The 20,737-nt window shown below is 38.1% G+C and overlaps 2 protein-coding genes across 2 annotated transcripts in view; one reads left to right on the forward strand and one right to left on the reverse strand.

Annotated features, from left to right (window-relative positions):
• The first annotated feature begins 10,159 nt into the window (after positions 1–10,159).
• Positions 10,160–11,839, forward strand: Insm2 (INSM transcriptional repressor 2). The gene has a single exon (XM_047536852.1). It carries the CDS (start codon positions 10,160–10,162, stop codon positions 11,837–11,839), a length of 1,680 nt encoding a protein of 559 aa, XP_047392808.1.
• A 1,566-nt stretch (positions 11,840–13,405) lies between these two features.
• The window catches only part of Ralgapa1 (Ral GTPase activating protein catalytic subunit alpha 1), a 217,231-nt gene continuing 209,899 nt past the window's right edge, over positions 13,406–20,737 (reverse strand). Inside the window, 2 exon segments of the mRNA XM_047542464.1 lie at positions 13,406–15,246; positions 17,298–17,300. Of these exon segments, the coding sequence (XP_047398420.1) occupies positions 15,098–15,246; positions 17,298–17,300 (152 nt within the window). The 3' untranslated portion in view covers positions 13,406–15,097.

Raw genomic sequence — 20,737 nt, forward strand, 5'->3', positions numbered from 1 at the left:
TTTTAAAAAGTGAAACACAAATTTAATGAACAGATTATAAGATGTTAAATGTCATGGATAATAAAATAAATACACATTTATTGGAACAAAACAATACTTTTAATTTATCTAATTGACAAATATATTTCCTTATAAGTGACAAAACATAGTGGAGGGAACATGGAAAGTGACACTCTTCTGCCTGTTGATAAAAGTATAAATAGGCACTATCATTCTGAAGGATAGTTTCACAATATTTATCAAAATTTTGGTTGTTTTCCTTGCAAGCACAAGGCCCTGAGTTCGATCCCCAGTACCGCAAAAAAAAAAAAAAAAAAAAAAAAAAAAAAAATTGGTTGTTTTGACTTAGTGGCTCTGTCACTTTTAGGTTCAATAAGATTAACCCTCTCAGTGAAAATAACTAAAAGAGCTAGATTTTAAAAATATTTTTAAAGTATAAGAGAATATGAAAAAATAGTAGGGAAGTGTCAGACATCAAGTGAAAAAAAAAGGGATGTTGAATATGAATATTGTCTGCCCTGCTTGAAATTTCTAACTTAAAACAATTAAAATCTCTATTGTGATAGACTTGCAGGACAAGGGAGGCAAAAAGCAAAATTCAGAACTTGGATAAAAGAGAAAGTCTAGAAGATCTTCCCCCATAGGATACTGGGACCCCCAAACCCTTGGGTGTTTAGTGCTTTATTCAAATTGCCTAGGACAGTGAACTGCAAGTCTTGAACTTAGGGTAAAACAATTTTGAATTGATAATGTAGGGCAGAAGTAAATACAAATCTTCTCAAAGTAAGATACCTTCATCATAGGTATAAAATCATTCTAGATATAATTCTTCGACTACGATTTTGAGCACATAATCAAAAAAATCAGGTATACAATGAAACTAGATTAAATAAGCAAGAATCAATGGAGATAATAGACAACAGAAACAGACTCAAAAAGACTTTAAATATTGGATTTGCCAGGCTCAGACTCTAAGACTATAAAAATGTTGAGTATGTACAGCCTGGCGCAGTGGTGCATGCCTGTAATCCCACTGAGACAGGAGGATCACAGGTTTGAAGCCAGCCTCAGCAATATAGTGAGGCTGTAAGCAACCTAGTGAGACCCTGTCTCAATACAAAAATAAAAAGGGTTGGCACTGTGGCTCAGTGGTTGAGTGCCTCTGCGTTCAATCCCTGGTACCCAATAAAACAAAATACAACAAAACAACAAAAAACAACCCCCACGAAACCAAAATATCCAAACAAACAAATGTGAAAAGCAGCCAGAGAGAAGGACATATTCCTTTTGAAAGAGCAACATCTAGCAACAGCTACTTTTCTCTTCACTAGTAAAAATGGGAAATGAGAGCTGAATGTTATTTTCACTGTGTTGAAATAGTTACCAACCTAAAACTCCACAGTAGATAAAATAACAGCATTTCAGATACCTCAGAGTTGACATATTTTGCCACTAGTAAATCTGTAGTGAAGGAAATTTTAAAGCACGTATTTCAGGCAAGGAGAGAAATGATCCTATACAGAAAATCTGAGATACAAGGAATTAAGCACAAAAGAAGTGGAACACTTGTAAGCAAATTGAATGAAATGTAAAACAAAAATATTGTGAGCTTAAAAAGTACTAAGTTAAAATACACAAGCCAGGTATGGTGCTGTAGGCCAGCAATTCCAGCTACTCAGGAGATTTAAGCAGGACCTGGATTGAAAACCGGAGCCAGTTTGGACAAGTTAGACTCTGCCTTAAAATGAAACATTTTAAAGGGGCTAGGTGTACAGCTTAGTGGTAGAGTGCTTGCCTAGTGTCTAGCATGTGAGAGGCTCATGTTCAATCTCTGGTACTACAAAAATAAATAAATAAAAAATTCCCCCCCAAAACTAACAACAATAAACAATGCCTCTCCCCAAACTATAGCATATAAATTAGGAAAGAGTACATGAAATGCAAGTGTTCTAATGTCCTTTTATCATCAAAGACAAATTTTTCTAAACTCAAAATGTATGATGTAATTTAAAAAACAATAGAGGAATATAAGCGAAGGTTTTAAACTGATAAGGGGGAGATTTGATATATAAAAATAAGATGACAAAAGATAAAAAGAAATGTAACATTAGACAAATAGAACACATTTTTAAAGACAGCAGATTTAATTCCAAATATAGCAGCAATTACACAAATGTAAAAGGACTAAATACTCCAGCTATAAGTTAAATACTGTCTGATTGGTTAAACAAATCCAACTTCTCTTAATAGAGACACATTGAAAAGATAATGATAAAGAAAGGTTGAAATTAAAAGGAAAATATATACCTTGCAAACACCAATTAAAAGAAAGTTGATTTGAAGAAAAACATCAGAAAAAAACTAAGGCAAAAAGTGTTACTAAAGATGAAGAGGGAGACTTATGAGAGGTTCAGTTAACCAAGCAGATGCTGAATTAGTTCATATGAATCTTGAGATTATGACAAATTCTCAAGATTACATAGAGCAGAAGTTGAGAGTTACAAAGAGAAAAAACATAAATTACTATGTACATATATGGGGAGGAGGGTGTGCACACACACACATACATGAACTGGCTACAATTGCAAAATACATATTCTCTTCAAGCATATGAATTAAATGTTAAATCTAAACATATAAAGATTGACATGGGTCTCCCTGCCTGCCCTTTGCCAGGTAGACAATTTTCATAAGTATTCCAAAGTGCTTATTTGGAACACATGTACACTTTTTATTTTTTTGCACAATGAAATGCAGATTAAATAGTCAACCTCTGCCCTTAAGAGTTTAACAAGCATCACCAAGTAGGTATATTCATATGCAGCACTAGTATGAGCCACTGCTGTAGGGGATACAAGTTTATCTCATTTAATTCTCATGCTACTATGTATGTATTGTAATGGTAATGCCTATTTAAAGATAAAGAAATGAGACTCAGATTAAACCAGTTTTCTGAAAACCTCTTCAGGAGATGACAAAGTGAGGATTCAAATGTACTCTTTATGTGCAACGAACTGGTTTCAGAAAATACTAATTCCTCTGAGACTGGAAAGAAGGAGGTAAGCATTCTTATAGAAGAAATCTCTAATATTTGGAAAATGTTTTTGTGTAATACTGACAAAATTTTAAGTGTCTGAAATATAGGAGAGTTGCACATTGAGCTAAAGAAGTGGCTAAAATCATTTGATGAAAGAGTTATCTTAGAAGATAGAGGTAGAGTGAGGGATTTGGAGTGTGAGAATGCCTGAGGGAAAAGATCCAGCATAACAATTAAAATGCTTCTCCTCTATGATGTCTCATGCCATCAAAAATCCTTTTTTGCTAGTTCAAGTTCACTACCTTCTCCTTGCTTATAGTCCCTGAAATAAATCCCATATTTAATAGTTTTTCATGACCTAGTGAAAGTCAAGTTGTAAATTTCCTCTTCAAGTTTGTAGAATGCATTATTTATTTTACTGTTTAATGCAGGGGATGGGAGGAACATGCATATGGATAAGCTATAGTTATATAGTTTATCAATCCACTGTTTAAATATATTCAATATTTTAATAACTCGGCCCACATTATCTTCTGTCAACTATTTTAATATTTTGTGGCTATACTTCTCGTGTCAAGTCTCATCCCACTCTTTGGACTTCTCCATATCTTCCCTCAACCCTATGGTTTTGCTCCAATATAGCCCTTAGATGTTTTTCCAAAATAAAGATCTGAATATATAACTTGAATGCGTTTAAAAAAAAATCAGTAGATTTCACCAAAAAGCATTTATACTCTGGTGCGATATATAATTCCCTTTGCAATCTGTCCTCAACTTACCTTTCCATTCTGAGCTCCTCCACTCCCTATTGCATTTCTTTACCACAAGCAACAACAGACTGCTGCTCCATTTATAGGAAATACTACATTCTTGTGCCTATCTGATAAGAAACTGGGGTCACACAATAAGTTAACAGCAGTCAAGATTCAAAGTCAGGCCTCACAGACCCCAACTCATGGGCTTAACCCAGTAAACCAAATTGCCTTCTTTGGTCTTTTAAGTGTTTGGTGAATTTTTTTTAACCATATGAAGCAAAATTAATTTTGAGTGTATTAAATGCTATATAGAAATCATTGCTGTCTTGTATCATAATTGGGTATAAAATATAGGCCAATCACATAATAAGTTATTGTTATTTGAGCAGAATTTATGGTTTCCATTAGTGTCAGTTGTTTTCCTTTATCTCAAATACCTAAATAATAACTTCTATTCATTTCAGGTGCACTATGGGGGCTGGGGAGATAGCTCAGTCGGTAGAGTGCTTGCCTTGTAAGTACAGGCCCTGGGTTCGATCCCCAGCACCCCAAAAAAAAAAAAAGTTGTCAGGTGCACTATGTGCCATGCATTGTGAAATTTCACATGCATAATAACATGTAATGCCCACAGCACCCTGTGAAGTCCATTTTGTGATGAGAAAACTGTTGCTTAAGATTAAAAAGTAGTGGAACTGGAATTGAACTCAAGACTCCGTTCATTTTAAAGTCTGTACCACTTCTGTGGAAGCTCTTAGATTGAATTTTCCAACAACCTGGTTATTACCTTCCATGTCCTATGCCTGAAATTTTGTTTTCCACATTTGTAGTCTTCTCCTGCCTATCTTGTGTTTCTATCTAAGTAACTGACCAGCATATTTTTGCTCCCATTTTCTTAGTATCCAGGCTACTTAAAAGCTTAAAATAGCCAGGTGCAGTGGTGCATGCCTGTAATTCCTGTGGCTCAGGAAGCTGAGGCAGGATGGTCGGAAGTTTGAGGCCAACTTCAGCACCTTATCGAAGTCCTAAGCAGCTTTGAAAGACCCTGTCTCAAAAAATAAAAAGGGTTGGGGTTGTGGCTCAGTGTTTACGCACCCCTGGGTTCAATTCCCTGTACCAAAACAAACACATTAAACAAACAAGCAAACAAAAGCTTAAAATAGTAGAAACTCTGGCTATAAATTGTGGTTTATTTTCCCTGTACAGAATGATTTCAAAAGGGAAATGGGAATGACTTAAGCCATGGCTTCAGCAGTTGGGGTGGGGAAGAAAATACTTCCAAGGGCATAAAATGTAAGGAGACCTTTTATTTCCTTTCTCTGCATCAATATTCCCTAATACCTAGGACCTAGAATCTTCAAAACTTTGTTTTTCTTTCCTCTGAGCTCAGATGGGCTTCAGATCTGTGGGTTGCAGCTGTAAGAAATTGTAATGCCTTTTTTTTTAAAATCTGGTAGCTCACTGTTTTAGAAATCAATTCATTTATATGCCTGCTTAGTATTGTTCTAGATATGGATATAAAGCTGTGGATAAAACAAAGAACCTGCCTTCATAGACCTTATGACTTGCCAGGAAACAATTAATGAATAAACACATAAAGTGGTGATAGGAAATTATAAATGCTATGAAGAAAAAGTTGAGGGGTAGCACCGTGACAGAGTGCATGTTTAGCACACCTGAGGACCTGAGTTCAGTCCCTAGCATATGTGTACACATATGTGTGTGTACTCATGCACACACAAATACAAAAGAAAAAAGAAAAAAAGAAAGCTGACTGAAGGATAGAAAATGATGAAAGGTAGCTGATATCAGTGTGGTCAGGGAAGATCTTTCTGAGGTGGACTTTTTTTTTTTTTGGTACTGGAAAGATTGAAGCCAAGGGCACTCAACACTCAACCACTGAGCCACACTCCCATCCCTTTTTATCTTTTATTATTGAGATTGAGTCCTGCTAAATTGTTTGGGACTTGCTAAGGTGCTGAGGATTGAACTCTCAATCCTTCTGCCTCAGTCTTCTGAGGTGTTGGGATTACTGGCATACCCCACAGTGCCCAGCCTGAGGTGGCATTCTAAAGACTCAGTGTTAAGGGACGAAAGAAAAGAAAGAAAGAAAGAAAGAAAGAAAGAAAGAAAGAAAGAAAGAAAGAAAGAAAGAAAGAAAGAAAGAAAGAACATTCTAGCAGAAGACAACAGCCTTGAGGGGTTAAGTGTGCTTCTCATGTTTGAGAAACAAAGGAGATTAAAGTGGATAAGAACAGACTGAACAAGGAAGAGAGTGGTGGAAGATGTGATTTAGGAATAGCAAGGGACTAATCAGAGTTTTGGATTTCATACATGGTGGGTTGCAGCTTTAAGAAATTGTGATGCTTTCTTAAAAATCTGGTGGTTCACTATTTTAGAAATCAATTCATTTGAAGATTTTGAGCAAAAGAGTGAAATTATCAAATTTATATTTTATCAGGATCTATCTTGCTGCTACACTACATGGAATGCAAGGGTGGATGTAAAAGACTTAACAGAGTGTGGTGATAAAGAATCTGAGAGGTATTCAGATTCAGGCAATGCTTTGAAAGTAGAATTGTTAATGGGTTGATAATAGGGTGTTTAGCTTGAACCAAAAGTTTTGGGGTTTTGGTCTAGGCAGGTAACTGAATGAAGGTACTATTCACTGAGATGAGGAAACGGAAATGGAGATTCATTTCAGTAGAGGAATTTGGTTTTAGATATAGGAGAGATGGTTGACTTTCAGGTTCTTAGGGACAACAGATCTATAGCTGCAACTGGTGTTAATCTTTTACAGGGATGTGTCCAGGTGGAGGTGAGGAAGCAGAGAAACAGAAGAAATAAAGTTCTTCCTGAGTAATCCCCCAGATATTCAAGTGATTAAAAACGTAGTTTAGTTATCTGAGCCTATCTTATACTCAGTATGATTTTAGGGCCAGAAGAAATCTGTCTTCAAAATTTTTCCTGATTTCTACCATCTCAATTTCTTTGAATTTAAATCACAGTAATTTATTCCACAGTTAGACATAGAAAGTAGTCATGGAGTTTAAAGTGCAAATAGTTTAAGAGAAAATCCACTGTATATGAGTTTTTGTTAAAGTATAACAGAGCAGATGAAGGTCCTGGATGTTTAATAGAAGGAAAATGTTGCCAAGCATGTAGCTAAAACAAAGATTTCACAACCTTGCTGAGCACAGCCCATTATTCAGCAGTTTATTATTATTTATCATAATATCTAAGTGAAAAAATAGAGAAAGAAGTGTTCATATCTTGAAGGATCATCTAGGTTTATATCTGAGTGGGAAGCATGCATCTAAATTCTTTCTCTTCCCCACAGTTTAATTCTTATTCTTCTCCCAAAACTGTTCTTCAACTGGAAGACCTCTCGCATGATAGAGGCTTGTCACCTCACTGTGAGGGCCGGATTTCAAACAGATTGCTGTGGAGAATGCTACTTATCTGTACAATTCTCCATTTGATGTTGAGGTATCCTAGGGGAAATTTACTGCATTGAACACCAGAGACATTTAAGGCTGTTTTTACATTATGTATTTTTTCTGACTACCAAGGTAATGTAACTTGAGAGTATTTTAACAAAAAAGTTTAAAAAACCCCAAAACAACAAAAGACTTAAAATTCCTACTAACTATGGGAACATTACAGCAGCATGTTGGCATAGTTCCTTCCAGTGTTTTGTGCATTTTGTTCTTTCATAATTGAACTCTATGGTACAGGCAACTTTACAGCCTGCAGTTTTGTTTAATGTTATGATATACATATTTGTCCATGTCATTGCATTTTTGTTTACCTAATCATATATAGTATGGCTATACTGTGATCTGCTTTTTTGATTATTTACAATGACAAATAACATTGTGGTAAACTGTTGTGCACATACATCTTTGCTCTTATTTTGGGTGACTTACTAATAGATAATCGGTAGTTTAAGGGTATACATTTTTAAAGCTTCTCATATACATTGTTACACCAATTTCCAGAAAGGTTGTTATCAAATTATACTTGAGGGCAAGAGAAAGCTATTAAAATTACTTAATCTGGCAGAAAATATATGACAGCAGTTCTTACAAAGTACTGTGCCTCTGGGGAAAAGCCCCTTTGGAAAAGGGACTATCTTAAAGTATTAAAATTCTTACATTAGATTTTTCACACCACATAACATATCTGGGTCATAGGGAGAAGAAAGGAGAATAACTGAGAAGAATTTGAGGTAGATATCATACTTAAACTAATATGTCAGACATGATCAACCTGAGAAACTAAGGATACTGCCAATGAAAAGGCCTACATATTTTAAATAGTGATTCAGAATATTATTTTGGTTATAATACATTAGGTTTATTTGCTTACTTTGTATATGATTTTATGTTGTTTAAATTGGCTTTAATCCACTACTCAGTTATGAAATCAATTTATTTGTAATGATCAGTGCTTTTAAATACTTTTAAGAGCAAATTCAGTCAGGCATGGCAGCGCTCATCTGTGATTCCAGCTACTCAGGAGGCTGAGGTAGAAGGATCACAAGTTCATAACCAGCCTGGGCAATTTACTGAGACCCTTTCTCAAAAAATAAAAAGGACTGGGGACATAACTCAGTGGTAGAGCATCCCTGGGTTCAATCCCTAGTACTGTAAAACAAAAATATAATAAATTGAATAAAGAATGAGAAAACATTACACTTAGTTAAGGGAAATATAATTTTGTGAAACTTGTTTTCAGATGTGTGTTTACTACAGAACATATTTGTTATTATGGGCTTTGATTAAAGAAAAAAATTTGAAGTCATTGGGATGGTGGAAAGAGACTGGGTTTTGGAATTAGCCAGACCTCAGTTTCAATCTGGGTTGTGCAGGTGTATGAATTTTGCCAGTTACCACCTTCTCTCTGGCTCAGTTCATTCCTTAAAAAAAGGAGAGTAATAAAATCTCCTTCCCAGGGTGTGTGTAAGGGTAGAGATTTTTTACTTCCAAATCTTTCCTCAAACAGCGTCCTCCTTATAGTTCATGAGAGGGAAGACAATATGTTTTAGTGATGACTAAAATTGTTATGCTGTATTCTACTTTAAAAATACCTCCCTCAGTCTTTTCTCCAATTTGGTTTAGTAAGGAGAGTTGAACACATAGTTCTTTTCCTTCCTTTCCAGTTCTCATATTGTACTTATCTGTATCATAAAATTTGGCATTTCACCTGTTGTATATTGTCTAATCATTTCATTGTTCAGCTAGTATTATGGACTTTCAAATCTCTTCCAGTTCTTAAGACAGAGCTGGGCACATGGCAGGTGGTCAGATGAAAATTTGTTGAGTTTGGACTACAGCACATTTTTGCAAAGTATCACTTGTCATGTATAGAGAAGCAGATGTAATGCTGATTCCACCAGCATTTCTCACTCAATCTAGTCCATGCTAAACAGGCCAGTTAGGTATTAAGTCATGTCTCTGGGTAGCACAAGTGGAAAGTGTGAACAGAGAAACCACTTTGTGTGAGGGCAGTCGAAAATTAGATCCCTTCCCCTCCCCACTCCTATTCCCATCGGGGATGGGGCACTTATCAGCCTGAAGGACCAGGGCCCAGAAACGTGCTGGCGTCCTGAGCTCCAGAGGCTTGCCAGCACGCACGATCTCCCGCACTGAGAGCCCTTCTTCCCAGACGAATTCTCATAGTATCACAGACGCGCGCAGTCTCGATCGATACTGGATAGCAGATGTGCTCCCACCGTCAAGTGTAGGCACAGGGCGGTGGATTTAGCCACCCTGCCTCTCTATCGCAGCATCTCATCAGTTCAATACCAGCAGAGGATGTTAACCAGTTCCCCGGTGGACACCCACCCTGTGGTCTCCACTTCCCGCTGCGGTTTCCCTTCGCAGTTCTCCCTCAGCCTCAGAGCCTTCCCGTCAGACCTGGGGGGCGCTGGGTCGCTGCTGTGTGGGGCTCCCCCATGGAGGCGGCTGAGGTGGGGAGGGCCGCACTCCTTCAGACTCCAGACCTTACCTTCCTGCGTCTTCGCCTGGGGCGGGGATTGAGGGGGGCAGCAGGGGAAGTCAGCCCCTCTACAGATCTCAGGAGGCTCAAAGGCACTGCAAGGCGGGGCAGTAATGTGCGCCGCCACCCAGTTTGGGCTACTCTGCAGAGCCCGGTAGACAAAAACCCCGCCCTCGGCACCCGCTCCCACTCCTGATTGGCCGGACCAGCCGGGAGGTGGCCCAACCAGCCCCTGCCCGCGTCCCAGCTATAAAGCCAGCTTCTGCATGACCGCCGTGGCGAAGCTTGTGTAGCTCTTGTTGCTCGCCTGCTCTCAGCCCCTGTGGTCCCTTATTCCTCCTGGAGCCTGACTGTTCCCGACTCCACCATGCCGAGGGGCTTCCTAGTGAAGCGAACTAAACGGACAGGCGGCTCATACCGAGTGCGCCTAGCTGAGCGGGTCTTCCCCCTGCTGGGGCCCCAGGTGGCGCCGCCCTTCTCCCTGGAGGTTCCCAGTGCCTCCCTGCCCAGTGCGGAGCAGGCGGCGCCCCCTACCCAGGAGGAGCCTGGAAAGGGGCTGACGGCCCAGGAACTGTCGGGGTCACCCTGTCGGGAGGCTGGGGTGAGCCTGGGAATAGGCGGGCAGGAAGGCACAGAATGGAGGGTCGATGACAGAGAGGGTCCCAGACCCAGCCCCAGCCCCGCAAAGCCGGCGGGCACCGAACTCCGCCGAGCGTTCCTGGAACGCTGCCTCAGCTCGCCTGTCTCCGCTGAGTCTTTCCCCGGGGGTGCCGCCACTGTGGCCACTTTCTCCTGCTCGGTGGCTCCAGCAACCGCACCGACCTCGGGGGAACAATTTTTGTTGCCGCTCCGGGCACCATTCCCAGAACCCGCACTCCAGCCAGACCCTGCACCCCTCTCCGCCACCTTGCAGGGCCTGAAGCGAGCCGCTGGCAGCGAGCGGCGTGTCAAGGTACCTCCAGGCTGTGCGCCTGGACTCACGGCAGCGGGAATCAAGAAGCCAAAGGCCATGAGGAAGTTGAGCTTTGCCGATGAGGTGACCACGTCCCCTGTCCTAGGCCTGAAGATCAAGGAGGAGGAACCAGGACCGCCTTCTAGGGGCTTGGGTGGCAGCCGCACACCTTTAGGAGAGTTCATCTGCCAGCTGTGCAAGGAGCAGTACGCGGACCCCTTCGCACTGGCTCAGCACCGCTGCTCCCGCATCGTGCGTGTTGAGTACCGCTGCCCCGAGTGCGATAAGGTCTTCAGCTGCCCTGCGAACCTCGCCTCCCATCGCCGCTGGCACAAGCCACGTCCTGCAGCAGCAAGCGCTGCCACAGTCTCCTCCGCCGACGGGAAGCCGCCTCCTTCATTGTCTTCGTCCTCTTCGGACTCCGGGTCCATTGCATCTTTCCTGGCAGAGGGGAAAGAGAATAGCCGGGCAGAGCGGACTGTGGATCAGCACCCGCAGGTCAGGGACAGCTCCGGGGAAGATCAGCACCAGGACAGTGCCCCGCACCAAGGCCTCCAGGTGCTTCCGCACCGAGAGTCACCACTGCCACAGGTCTCCTACCCAGAGCGGGTATTGGGGCACCAGGTGCCTGCACTGGGCAGTGCCACTAGTGGCGGGGGATCTGAGATCTTCATGTGCCCATATTGCTACAAAAAGTTTCGTCGCCAAGCCTATCTACGCAAGCACCTGGGAACTCACGAGGCAGGCTCAGCTCGTGCGCTAGCCCCCAGCTTTGGCTCCGAACGTAGGGCTCCACTCTCCTTCGCTTGCCCTTTGTGTGGAGCGCACTTCCCATCCGCAGATATCAGAGAGAAGCACCGGCTGTGGCACGCGGTCCGCGAGGAGCTGCTCCTGCCTGCTCTGGCGGGGGCTCCTGCTGAAGCACCGGGCCCGGGAGGTGCATCTGATGGAAGTGCTCAGCAAATTTTTTCATGCAAGCACTGTCCGTCCACTTTTTTTAGCTCTCCAGGGCTGACCCGGCACATCAATAAGTGCCACCCATCAGAAAGTCGTCAAGTATTGCTGCTGCAGATGCCACTGCGGCCAGGCTGCTGAGGGCCAAGAGACCAGATTTCAAGGCTGGCCTTGGGGAAAACAGATCATAGGAATCTCTGTGGGGGCTTTCTTCAACTTGAAGTTTACTTTCTTTTCCATGCTTTCCCTTCTAAAACTCTCCCAGTAGTCAATGTTCTGCTAGGGGAGCAGACAGAAAAAATGTAAAATCCCTCTCTAGAACAGGTAGGTATATACAGTATAAATATTCATGGTCAAAGACTGTCAGCTTTAATTCTTCCTCACTTTCCCCACTAAAATAGGATTTTCCCCCTCAAAACTCTGGACACCCTAACAAATCCTATATGATTTGTAATTCCTATGGAAAGTTGCAGTGAATGCATGCATGTCTCAATGTCTACAAGGGGTTCTGGCTACCAAAAGTAGTAGTCGCCAGTATTTTTTTTTTCCCTCTTGCCATTACAGGCACCTATGTGGTTTCTGTCTCAATAGGGTCAGATATCTTGCATTGTATATTCTGTGAATTAAAAAGTTATGTGATTGGTGCCAAACTTACAGGGGGGACCGATTCAAGACCTTTGTCCAGGGGCAGGAAATAGAGGATGTTAGCTGCTTTGGTGGGGATATGAAAATCTCCCTGGTAACCTTTTCTCAATTATGTGTACTAGCCTGTCCTTAGTTTTTGGAGGTGGTACTTTATTGGAAGGAGTTGAGACACCCTCCAAATTATTTTCTTTAGTTATTTTTTGTGCAGTATTCAAGAGCTGCGCTAAGCCTTTCTTTATGTAGTTTTTTGGAAATGTAGAACTTGTTTCCTGATATTTGACTGTTTTAGTAAGATTTCACCCAAATTATTTAATGCTTCTGCTTTAAATCTCACTGTATATATGAAACTATGTTCAGCTTAAGGAAGATGTTAATAACTGTAATATGGAACTGAATGGCAATTTCACTCAATATTCAATATTTTCTTTTCAGCGGTAACTTTTGCATTTCTTTTTGTAAACCATATTCAGTGTACCTTCTGTACTCACCCCCTAATACAGTTTAGGATATTGGCTGAGCATTGCTTGACAGATAGCTTAGATTTGTAAGATGCTTATCACCAAATAAATGTACATAGACTGTGCCTTGTTTTGCTGCTTGTCTAAAGAATGGTTGAACACAGCATATTTTCAAAGTCACATTTCTTATCTCCTCATTGCCAGTATTCTATTTTAGAATTTTAGTGACCCATTTGGACAGAATATGAAGACAGGAGATATATTTTGTGAATGAATGCAATGGTGTAGAAATGCAATCCATCTGAAGTATAGCTGCATAGGCTGACGCTCCCAAAGGTCAAGAATATGCACTGATCTTTAAATATATTTTCTATTGTCATTTGTTAAAGTATTTTCTTAAAAAAGCTTCAGAAGTGCATCTGTTATAAGTTTAACAGTGATACCATTTAAAATTATAATTTTGCTAATTTCAACACTTCAAGTTGGTATTTTCAGTCTATTTTATTATACATTATATATTATCAATCCAGTAGATATTCATTTAAAACAAAGCACCTTAGACTGAAAGAATCTTAGAAACATGTGAACAGTTATGCTTGATTCTCCTTTTTATAATTCTTCACCTTGGCTGTGGGAAATTTTCTTTTCTGTTAAATTTGTTTCCAAGGATTCTTTATCCATTTGTTCATCTTTTTAAATAAGCTTTCATAGGAATTTTGGTTTGTATTTGCAAGAAAACAAAAAAATTAAGTGCATAGGAACTCAGGAACTCTGAAAAACTATTTTAGAAAATTTTTCTGGAAAGTTTTATTCCTGAAAGCATATTATAAAACAATATGACATTTGAGAAATTAAAGAAAAATGAGGCTGTGATAAATTGATGTTTTAACCAACAGCACTGGGTGAAGTTTCTGGCCAGTCTCATGAAGGTGTAAATTTCCTGTTTTTAATGACTGTGGTGGGATCTCTGAGAAATAATTTGGAGTGTATCTTCAAAAGGAAATTCATTTTTCATGATTTACTAAGATAATCTAGGTTTATGCTTTACATCTCCCCATTAATCATACAGCCCTGCTTATTAAATCTGAAAATACATGAAATATATGATGACTCATGGACAGGACATGATAAGAATATTTTTATTGTGTTATTAAATACCATGTCATTTTTAATCCCCCCACTGTAACAAATTTGTAGACACTACATGAATGATGATACATAATTTATATTCTATAGTTTGCCAGTATGATGTATTTACACATGCAGTTGGTACTGATGTCATGCTACATTTCCTTAAGAGATGCCCATTCAAAACAAAATGTGAGCAGCTTATCTACCATAGGAAAATACTTCTGGAGGATGGAATGTCTACCAACTTGCACCAGGAAGTTCAGTATTAGCAATATTAGATTCAACTTAGACTCCTGGGTCATGTTCCCTTTTCTTTTTTAATAATACACATAATTTAAGCAACATATTTATGTCAGAAAAGTTTTTTCCTCCTGTCCATCACCTTCTTTTTGATACTTAAGAAAGAACACAGATAAGTCAGTCAATAATCAGTCAATAATCAAGGGCCACAATCTCAAAACAGAAATAGCAATTTAACAGTGATACCACTTAAAAAGTAAAACATTAGAAAATTATTTGGAAGTTAAACAGAAATCAAAACTCAGCAATGATTTTTCTAGTTATTGGATATGTCATGGTATCACCTGCACAGCCAAGAAATGAGACATTATCTAGGGAAGAAAAGGTTAATGCTAAAATTATTTCACTTAAGAATCTGAGATGCTAAATGAGCATTTGAGTGTTTTGTTCTTGTAACAAATACTCTATACATATCTGTATTAACAGATTTGTAACTTTTTGCTCTAACTTTACAAATGCTTAAACTTAATTTTACATTTGTAAAAAAATTATACATTTATTGAGCCATAAAGCTGCAATGAGGCACAATAAATAAAATAAGACTACTTGTCCAATTATATTTTGGTTCTACATTAATCATGAAATTAAAGGTAAAAACTACTTAAACATAATTATCTAGGAAGGTAAAGAGTGTAAAATAAAACTCCATCCCCTCAAAATATGGCAGCTTGGAGTGTGAGGAAAAAACAAATTGAATAAATAGTCCAAATCTAAAATATTAGGTTACAAATTATTTAAGTCCAGTGTTTCTCAAATATAAAGGAAGGAACATGCATGTTATGGCAGACATGAGACCTGTAAGGATTAACACTATGTTCGTGCTAAGGTAGGGTTACTGCTGATCACTGTTGGGCTGCTTGTCTCCTTAGGATTTATTGGCTGAGCCAGAAGAACGACGCAGCTTCATGGACATGCGGCTTTTGCTAGTTCGAGGAGACATTGGAGAGGCCAGGTCAGCCCCATCTACCTGCGTTGCTGTGGGAGCTTCACTGGGTAGAATCTCTGGGTAGAAGCCTGTAGGAAACAGCAAGAACATAAATATAGACATCTGGCCTCTCATAAGACATAACCTTTCTGCTACTAATCTGGAGTAAGGATCCCACCCCTTAATGAGATCTTTTAAAGAAAAAAGCAAGCCCCAGATATACTTTGTTACAACAGCCTGCTAATGTATTTAAAACCCAGTAATCTGGTGGTTCATATCATCATATTAGCCATAAAGCGCTAATCATCATGTCCAGAGCCAGAACCCTGGGAAAAGCAATGGGAAGCAAAATCTCTGGGCCAGAAAGATAAGGAATTCAAAGCACTAGTGGCATGCAAGGAAGGCACAAGAAGCAGGTGAGAAAGACTAATTCTACTTCTAGGGTTCGGGGAATAACAAACAAAAACAAAAACAAAAACAAAAAGCGGGAAGGGGAGATGCTTCACAACTCAAACTGGAAGAAAACAGCACTGAACAATTCTAAACAGTTATGTTCCAAAGAGGAACTCTGCACTTATGAGAACATCGTATATGTAAGATGTTTAAGTAGGGTTTTAAAAGGAGCAAGACAGATTCCAGGGGGAGGGAAGAGGATAAGAATTCTCATGTGAAAGTTGGTCAAAAGAGACAAACTAGCCTCAAAAAATCTTAATTTAGAAGAGATAAGTAATACTTTTATTTCACTAGCTTGAACTTTTGCAATTACACTATTCAGTAATAGCCAGTGGAATTAGTAGATATAAAATTTTAAAACAAGCAAAACAAATTCAAATAAGAGAACTCTGTGTCATTTACAAAGTAGTTCTTCACCTCTGTACCTTATTTCTTTGAATTCTGATTCTCCAATCTATAGCAATGCCAGAGACCTTTGCTTGTTGTAGGCAAATTTTCTCAAATATTTTCCTAACAAATAAGACATTAAAAAGTCCTTCAAGGCTGGGGATATAGCTCAGTTGGTAGAGTGCTTGCCTTGCAAGCACAGGGCCCTGGGTTCAATCCCCAGCACTGCCCCCCAAAAAAAAGTCCTTCAAAGAAAAAAAAAATCTAAACAGAATAACAAAATTTAAAAATCCTGTATATTTTAAGACACTTTAATCCAGACTTTTCTAGGTCTTAAGTACATGAAAATTTTCTTTTTGTGTGTCACAAACAAGCAAGAATAAACAACCACACAGATTGCAGGGTTAAACTGAACACTTCTTACTATGGTGGGGAGACTTGGCATATTTGTTAGCCAATGTGACATCCCACTGACACTTCAAATTTGGAAAAAATGCTAGTACTTTCATATAATGAAACATTTGTGCTTAAATTGAAGTTATAAATATTTATAAGAAAAAGCAAAAATGTTCAATAAGGAGTGAATATTCTATAGAGATATCTTAGGTAATTAAGAATGTATCTGTAGAACACTTCAAAGTTTTTTAAGGCCAAATGTTATACTTTTCCTTGTAAATGTATATTTGTTCTTAAATATATCACTCAAATTCCATGTCAGCTACCCTCCTCAAAGTAACTTCTCCAACATTTTCTTTTCTAAATTGAAATGAGACTGGCCTTCAAAATGCAAGGAGGAAATGCATTTTTGTTTAAATTTACTCCTCCTGAAGATCTGAATTGGTCCATAATAGACCCATATTGGAAAATTTAGAGAAGAATATGAATTCATGGCCCAGTTAGGGAAGCACTGCAGATGGACAGCAGAAGGAAGGTGAAGAGCAGTAGCTCATGCTTTTCTGGTAGTGCATACTATTCTCAGTCATCATGAGAGGCCTTCCCTGGCTGTTTACCTTGAGATGGCCAATGTTTTCTAGTGGAGGTTTTGGGAGGAAGAGAACTATCACTGCATTTCTTTCTTTGTTGTGAATGAAGAAATGGAGTAGCAAGCAGAAGCAAGGAAACAAAAGAGAAGATAGATAACAGATATGAGAGACATGGTGTAGAATTTTACAGGTGTTAACTGAGGAGTAGAGCAGAGAGTAATCAGTTCTTTATATGAAATATAACTGGGCATGCAATGAGTGAGGGTGATGATGTTTCACAATGGTCAATATTTTGTAAATGTAAACATTATACTTACCAACTAACAAAACAAGTTCAAATAGGAAAAAAGGAAAAAAGGGAAAAAAAGTCTATGAGAGTTTTTATAAATGTCTGCATTTTAAAATGTTCATTATACTAGTGGATGTTATCCTAACCAATCAATCGTAAAATATCTAGAGATGTACTGACTGATATGGTACCTATAGCCATGTTAAATTTAAATGTAGTAAAATTAAAAAAAAATTCAGTTGCTAGGTATACTTGCCACATTCCAAGAGTTCAACAGTCACATGTGGCTAGCTGCTACCATACTAGAGATGCAAAACAGATACAAAACAGTTCCCCCATTATAGAAAGTTTTATTGGGGAGCACTACTTTATCAAATTTTATTTTCCTCACTCAATTCTTTAAAAAAAAAATAAATAAAAACAGACCTCCATGCAAATTTACTCCATAACTGTTTTATCCATTTCTATTACAAAATTTTCTTAACTACACCTATTTCTAAAAATCTTTTTCTTTCACTACTTAAAAAAAATTTTTTTTTAGTTGTAGATGGACACAACATCTTTATTTTTCTATGTGGTGCTAAGGATCGGACCCATTGCATTGTGTGATGCAAGTGCTCTATCACTGAGCCCCAGCCCATCTTTCACTACTTTTAATAACTATAAATAAAGCTAATCTTCAGTTGCCTGTGTGCATATCCCAGCTTTATCACTTAAAAAATGTTTTTTTTTCCCCCTCAAAAACCGCAAATCCTTCATGTCTCCCTTATTGCCTTCAAAGTGAAATCCCCCTTTGGTTAATTGAGAGTCAAATAAGGCTTTTTGGCACATGTAGTATATAGTTATCAGTACTTTCGCATATTTAGCAAATGATAATTGTGGTATATACTGGATATACCCAAACTCTATAATTTACAGTAGGTAGACCTCAACTTTATAAGAATATAGTGATACCTGCATTTCATTTCACACCCTATTCTGCCTATTGATTTATACAGTCATAAAGAGTGCCAATTTATATATGATTTATATATTTATATAATATATACATAATTTATATATACATATAATTTATATAATTGCTATTATTAATAGAATATTATCCTCAAGGATAAGTTTTAAAAGTATCTATGGGCTCCTATGAGCATAATGTATCTGTTATTAACACTCTTACTGTGCTCATATAGACTATGTCTATGTCTTGATAGTATAATAAACTGGTTCATATATACACTGATAATAAACTGTTATAAATAACAGCATGAATATAAAACACATTATAAAAGGGAACTCAATGGATCATTATTTATTTGTTTGAACTGTGTAGTAGTTTTAAATTGGTCATGTTTGTTATCAAAGCTATTGGGCAAATAAAGCCTTTTAAAACACTATAACTTTGAAAGCAGCTTGAATTAATATTGAACTAAAAAACAATGTGAATGTGTTAGAAAGAACACGGGCATGTACTAGAGTTCAAGATTAAATATCAAGGTCTGTCATTTTAATCATGAGCAAACCGACTTCAGGCATTTTCTTACTTGTAAATGGAGAAAATAACAGTTATTTACAAAATTGTGGGAATTAATGACTACAGATGCAAGGATCCTGGTATGTAGTAGTATACTGTAAGTGCAGCTATTTGATAAAGCTATCAAATAAAAAAGAGTGAAAGTTAATAGACTGAACAAAAACAGATGAGGATTAGAAAGGTCCAGAAACTAGAAACATTTTTGAAGAAAATGATCACTTATGAAATACAACTGTCCAAACGTGGAGAACGTGACACCCTTCCTTAGGGTAAATACCCTTCCTTTGGGGAAATAAAAGAATTTATCCTCTCTTATGTTAATAACCTTATGAAATACTACCTTATGTTAAAGGTTAGATTACCCAAATAACTTTACTGCTTTAATATTGTTAAAGGAGTTGATAAGTGCTTAAAGATTAGCATGAATATAACACTGAATGTCAAGAAGGAAACAAAACACATCATTAAAAATAAAATAGTGAAGAAATACAGGCAAACGAGTATTTTCACTGTAAGATATTCAAGAACTATATTGCTGTAGACTTAAAATCAGGTTAAGCTTGTAACATTTTACTTCCTTCTTACAAATAAGAAAACTGGGTGTAGGATAGATTAATTTGAGTTTGTGTGGATAATAAAAGGCAGGATAATGATTTAAATTCAGATCAGTCCAATTTCAAAGCCCATATTTTTTAGCTGGCAACTTTAAAGCTATTAAAAAAAATGAATTTTCAATGGATAGGAAAGGTAGAGCCCTCAAAATAAAAATCTCCAATAATTTCTAATTTGTAAATGTGACAGATTATTGAGCAATCTCTCTCTCACCTCTACCAACAGCAAGAAGAGGATGAAAATAGATTGTGTAATTGTAATAATTAGGATCATGTACTCTGAGGCCAGATACATCTAGATTGGAATTCTGGCTTTATTGAGTACTAGGTGCTCCTGGGTAAGCTTTTTTTTTTTTTGGAAAATTTCATAGAACTGCTGTTGAAGATTGAAAGAACACAGCTATGTGAGGTGGTACACAACCTGTAATCCCAGCATTTGGGAGGCTGAGGCAGAAAGATGATGAGTTTGAAGCCCCTTGGGCTATGAGATTCTGTTTCAAAATAAAATTTATAAAAAGGGCTGAGGTTGTATGTATGTATTTCAGTGATAGAGTACTTGCCTAACATGCATGAGGGCCCATTTTCAAAACTCAGCACTGAAAAAAAAAATGCCAACAAAGAAAGCACCGTGTAGTTTTAGTTTTAGCATAGTGTCTGGCACCCAGTAAACCACTCAATGATTACATCATATTTTCATAACAAAAATCTCACACCCAAATGAGTGTTCTATGTCAAAACTGAACCTAGTAATTATTGTTACAAAAGGTTAATGGATGTTATTTAAGATCAGTATTATTTGACTCTTAGTCAAAAACATATAAGACAAATTTTTAAAAAAATATTTTTTAGATGTTGATAGACCTTTATTTTATTCATTTATTTATATGTGGTGCTGAGGATTGAACCCAGTACCTCACACATACCAGGCAAGCGCTCTACCACTGAGCACAGTCCCAGCCCCCTAAGACAAATTTTTGAGTCCAAAGTACTGAAGAGGACATATTTGGCTGCCTATAATTTCATACCTATGTCATATATTGAAGGAAACTGACTTTTCTATTGGCATTTGCAAATACTACTTAGGATGTTTATACAATATTTTTGAGGGGCTAAAATCTTTTCTTTCAATCCTGTAATCCCAGAGACTTGGGAGGCTGAGGCAGGAGAATCTCAAGTTTCAGGCCAGAATGAGCAATTTAGCAAGGCCCTAAGCTACTTAGCAAGACCCTGTCTCAAAATAAAAAATGAAAAGGGCTAGGGTTGTAGCTCAGTGGTAGAGCACTCCTAGGTTCAATCCCCATTACTAAAATACAAAAAGAAACAAAAATA

This window comes from Sciurus carolinensis, chromosome 2, assembly GCF_902686445.1.
Source record: "Sciurus carolinensis chromosome 2, mSciCar1.2, whole genome shotgun sequence".
NCBI classification, from domain to species: Eukaryota; Metazoa; Chordata; class Mammalia; order Rodentia; family Sciuridae; genus Sciurus; species Sciurus carolinensis.

Bases quoted from the DNA above. Each gene is read 5' to 3' on its own strand.
- Insm2 (XM_047536852.1), top strand. From the start codon at position 10,160: ATGCCGAGGGGCTTCCTAGTGAAGCGAACTAAACGGACAGGCGGCTCA.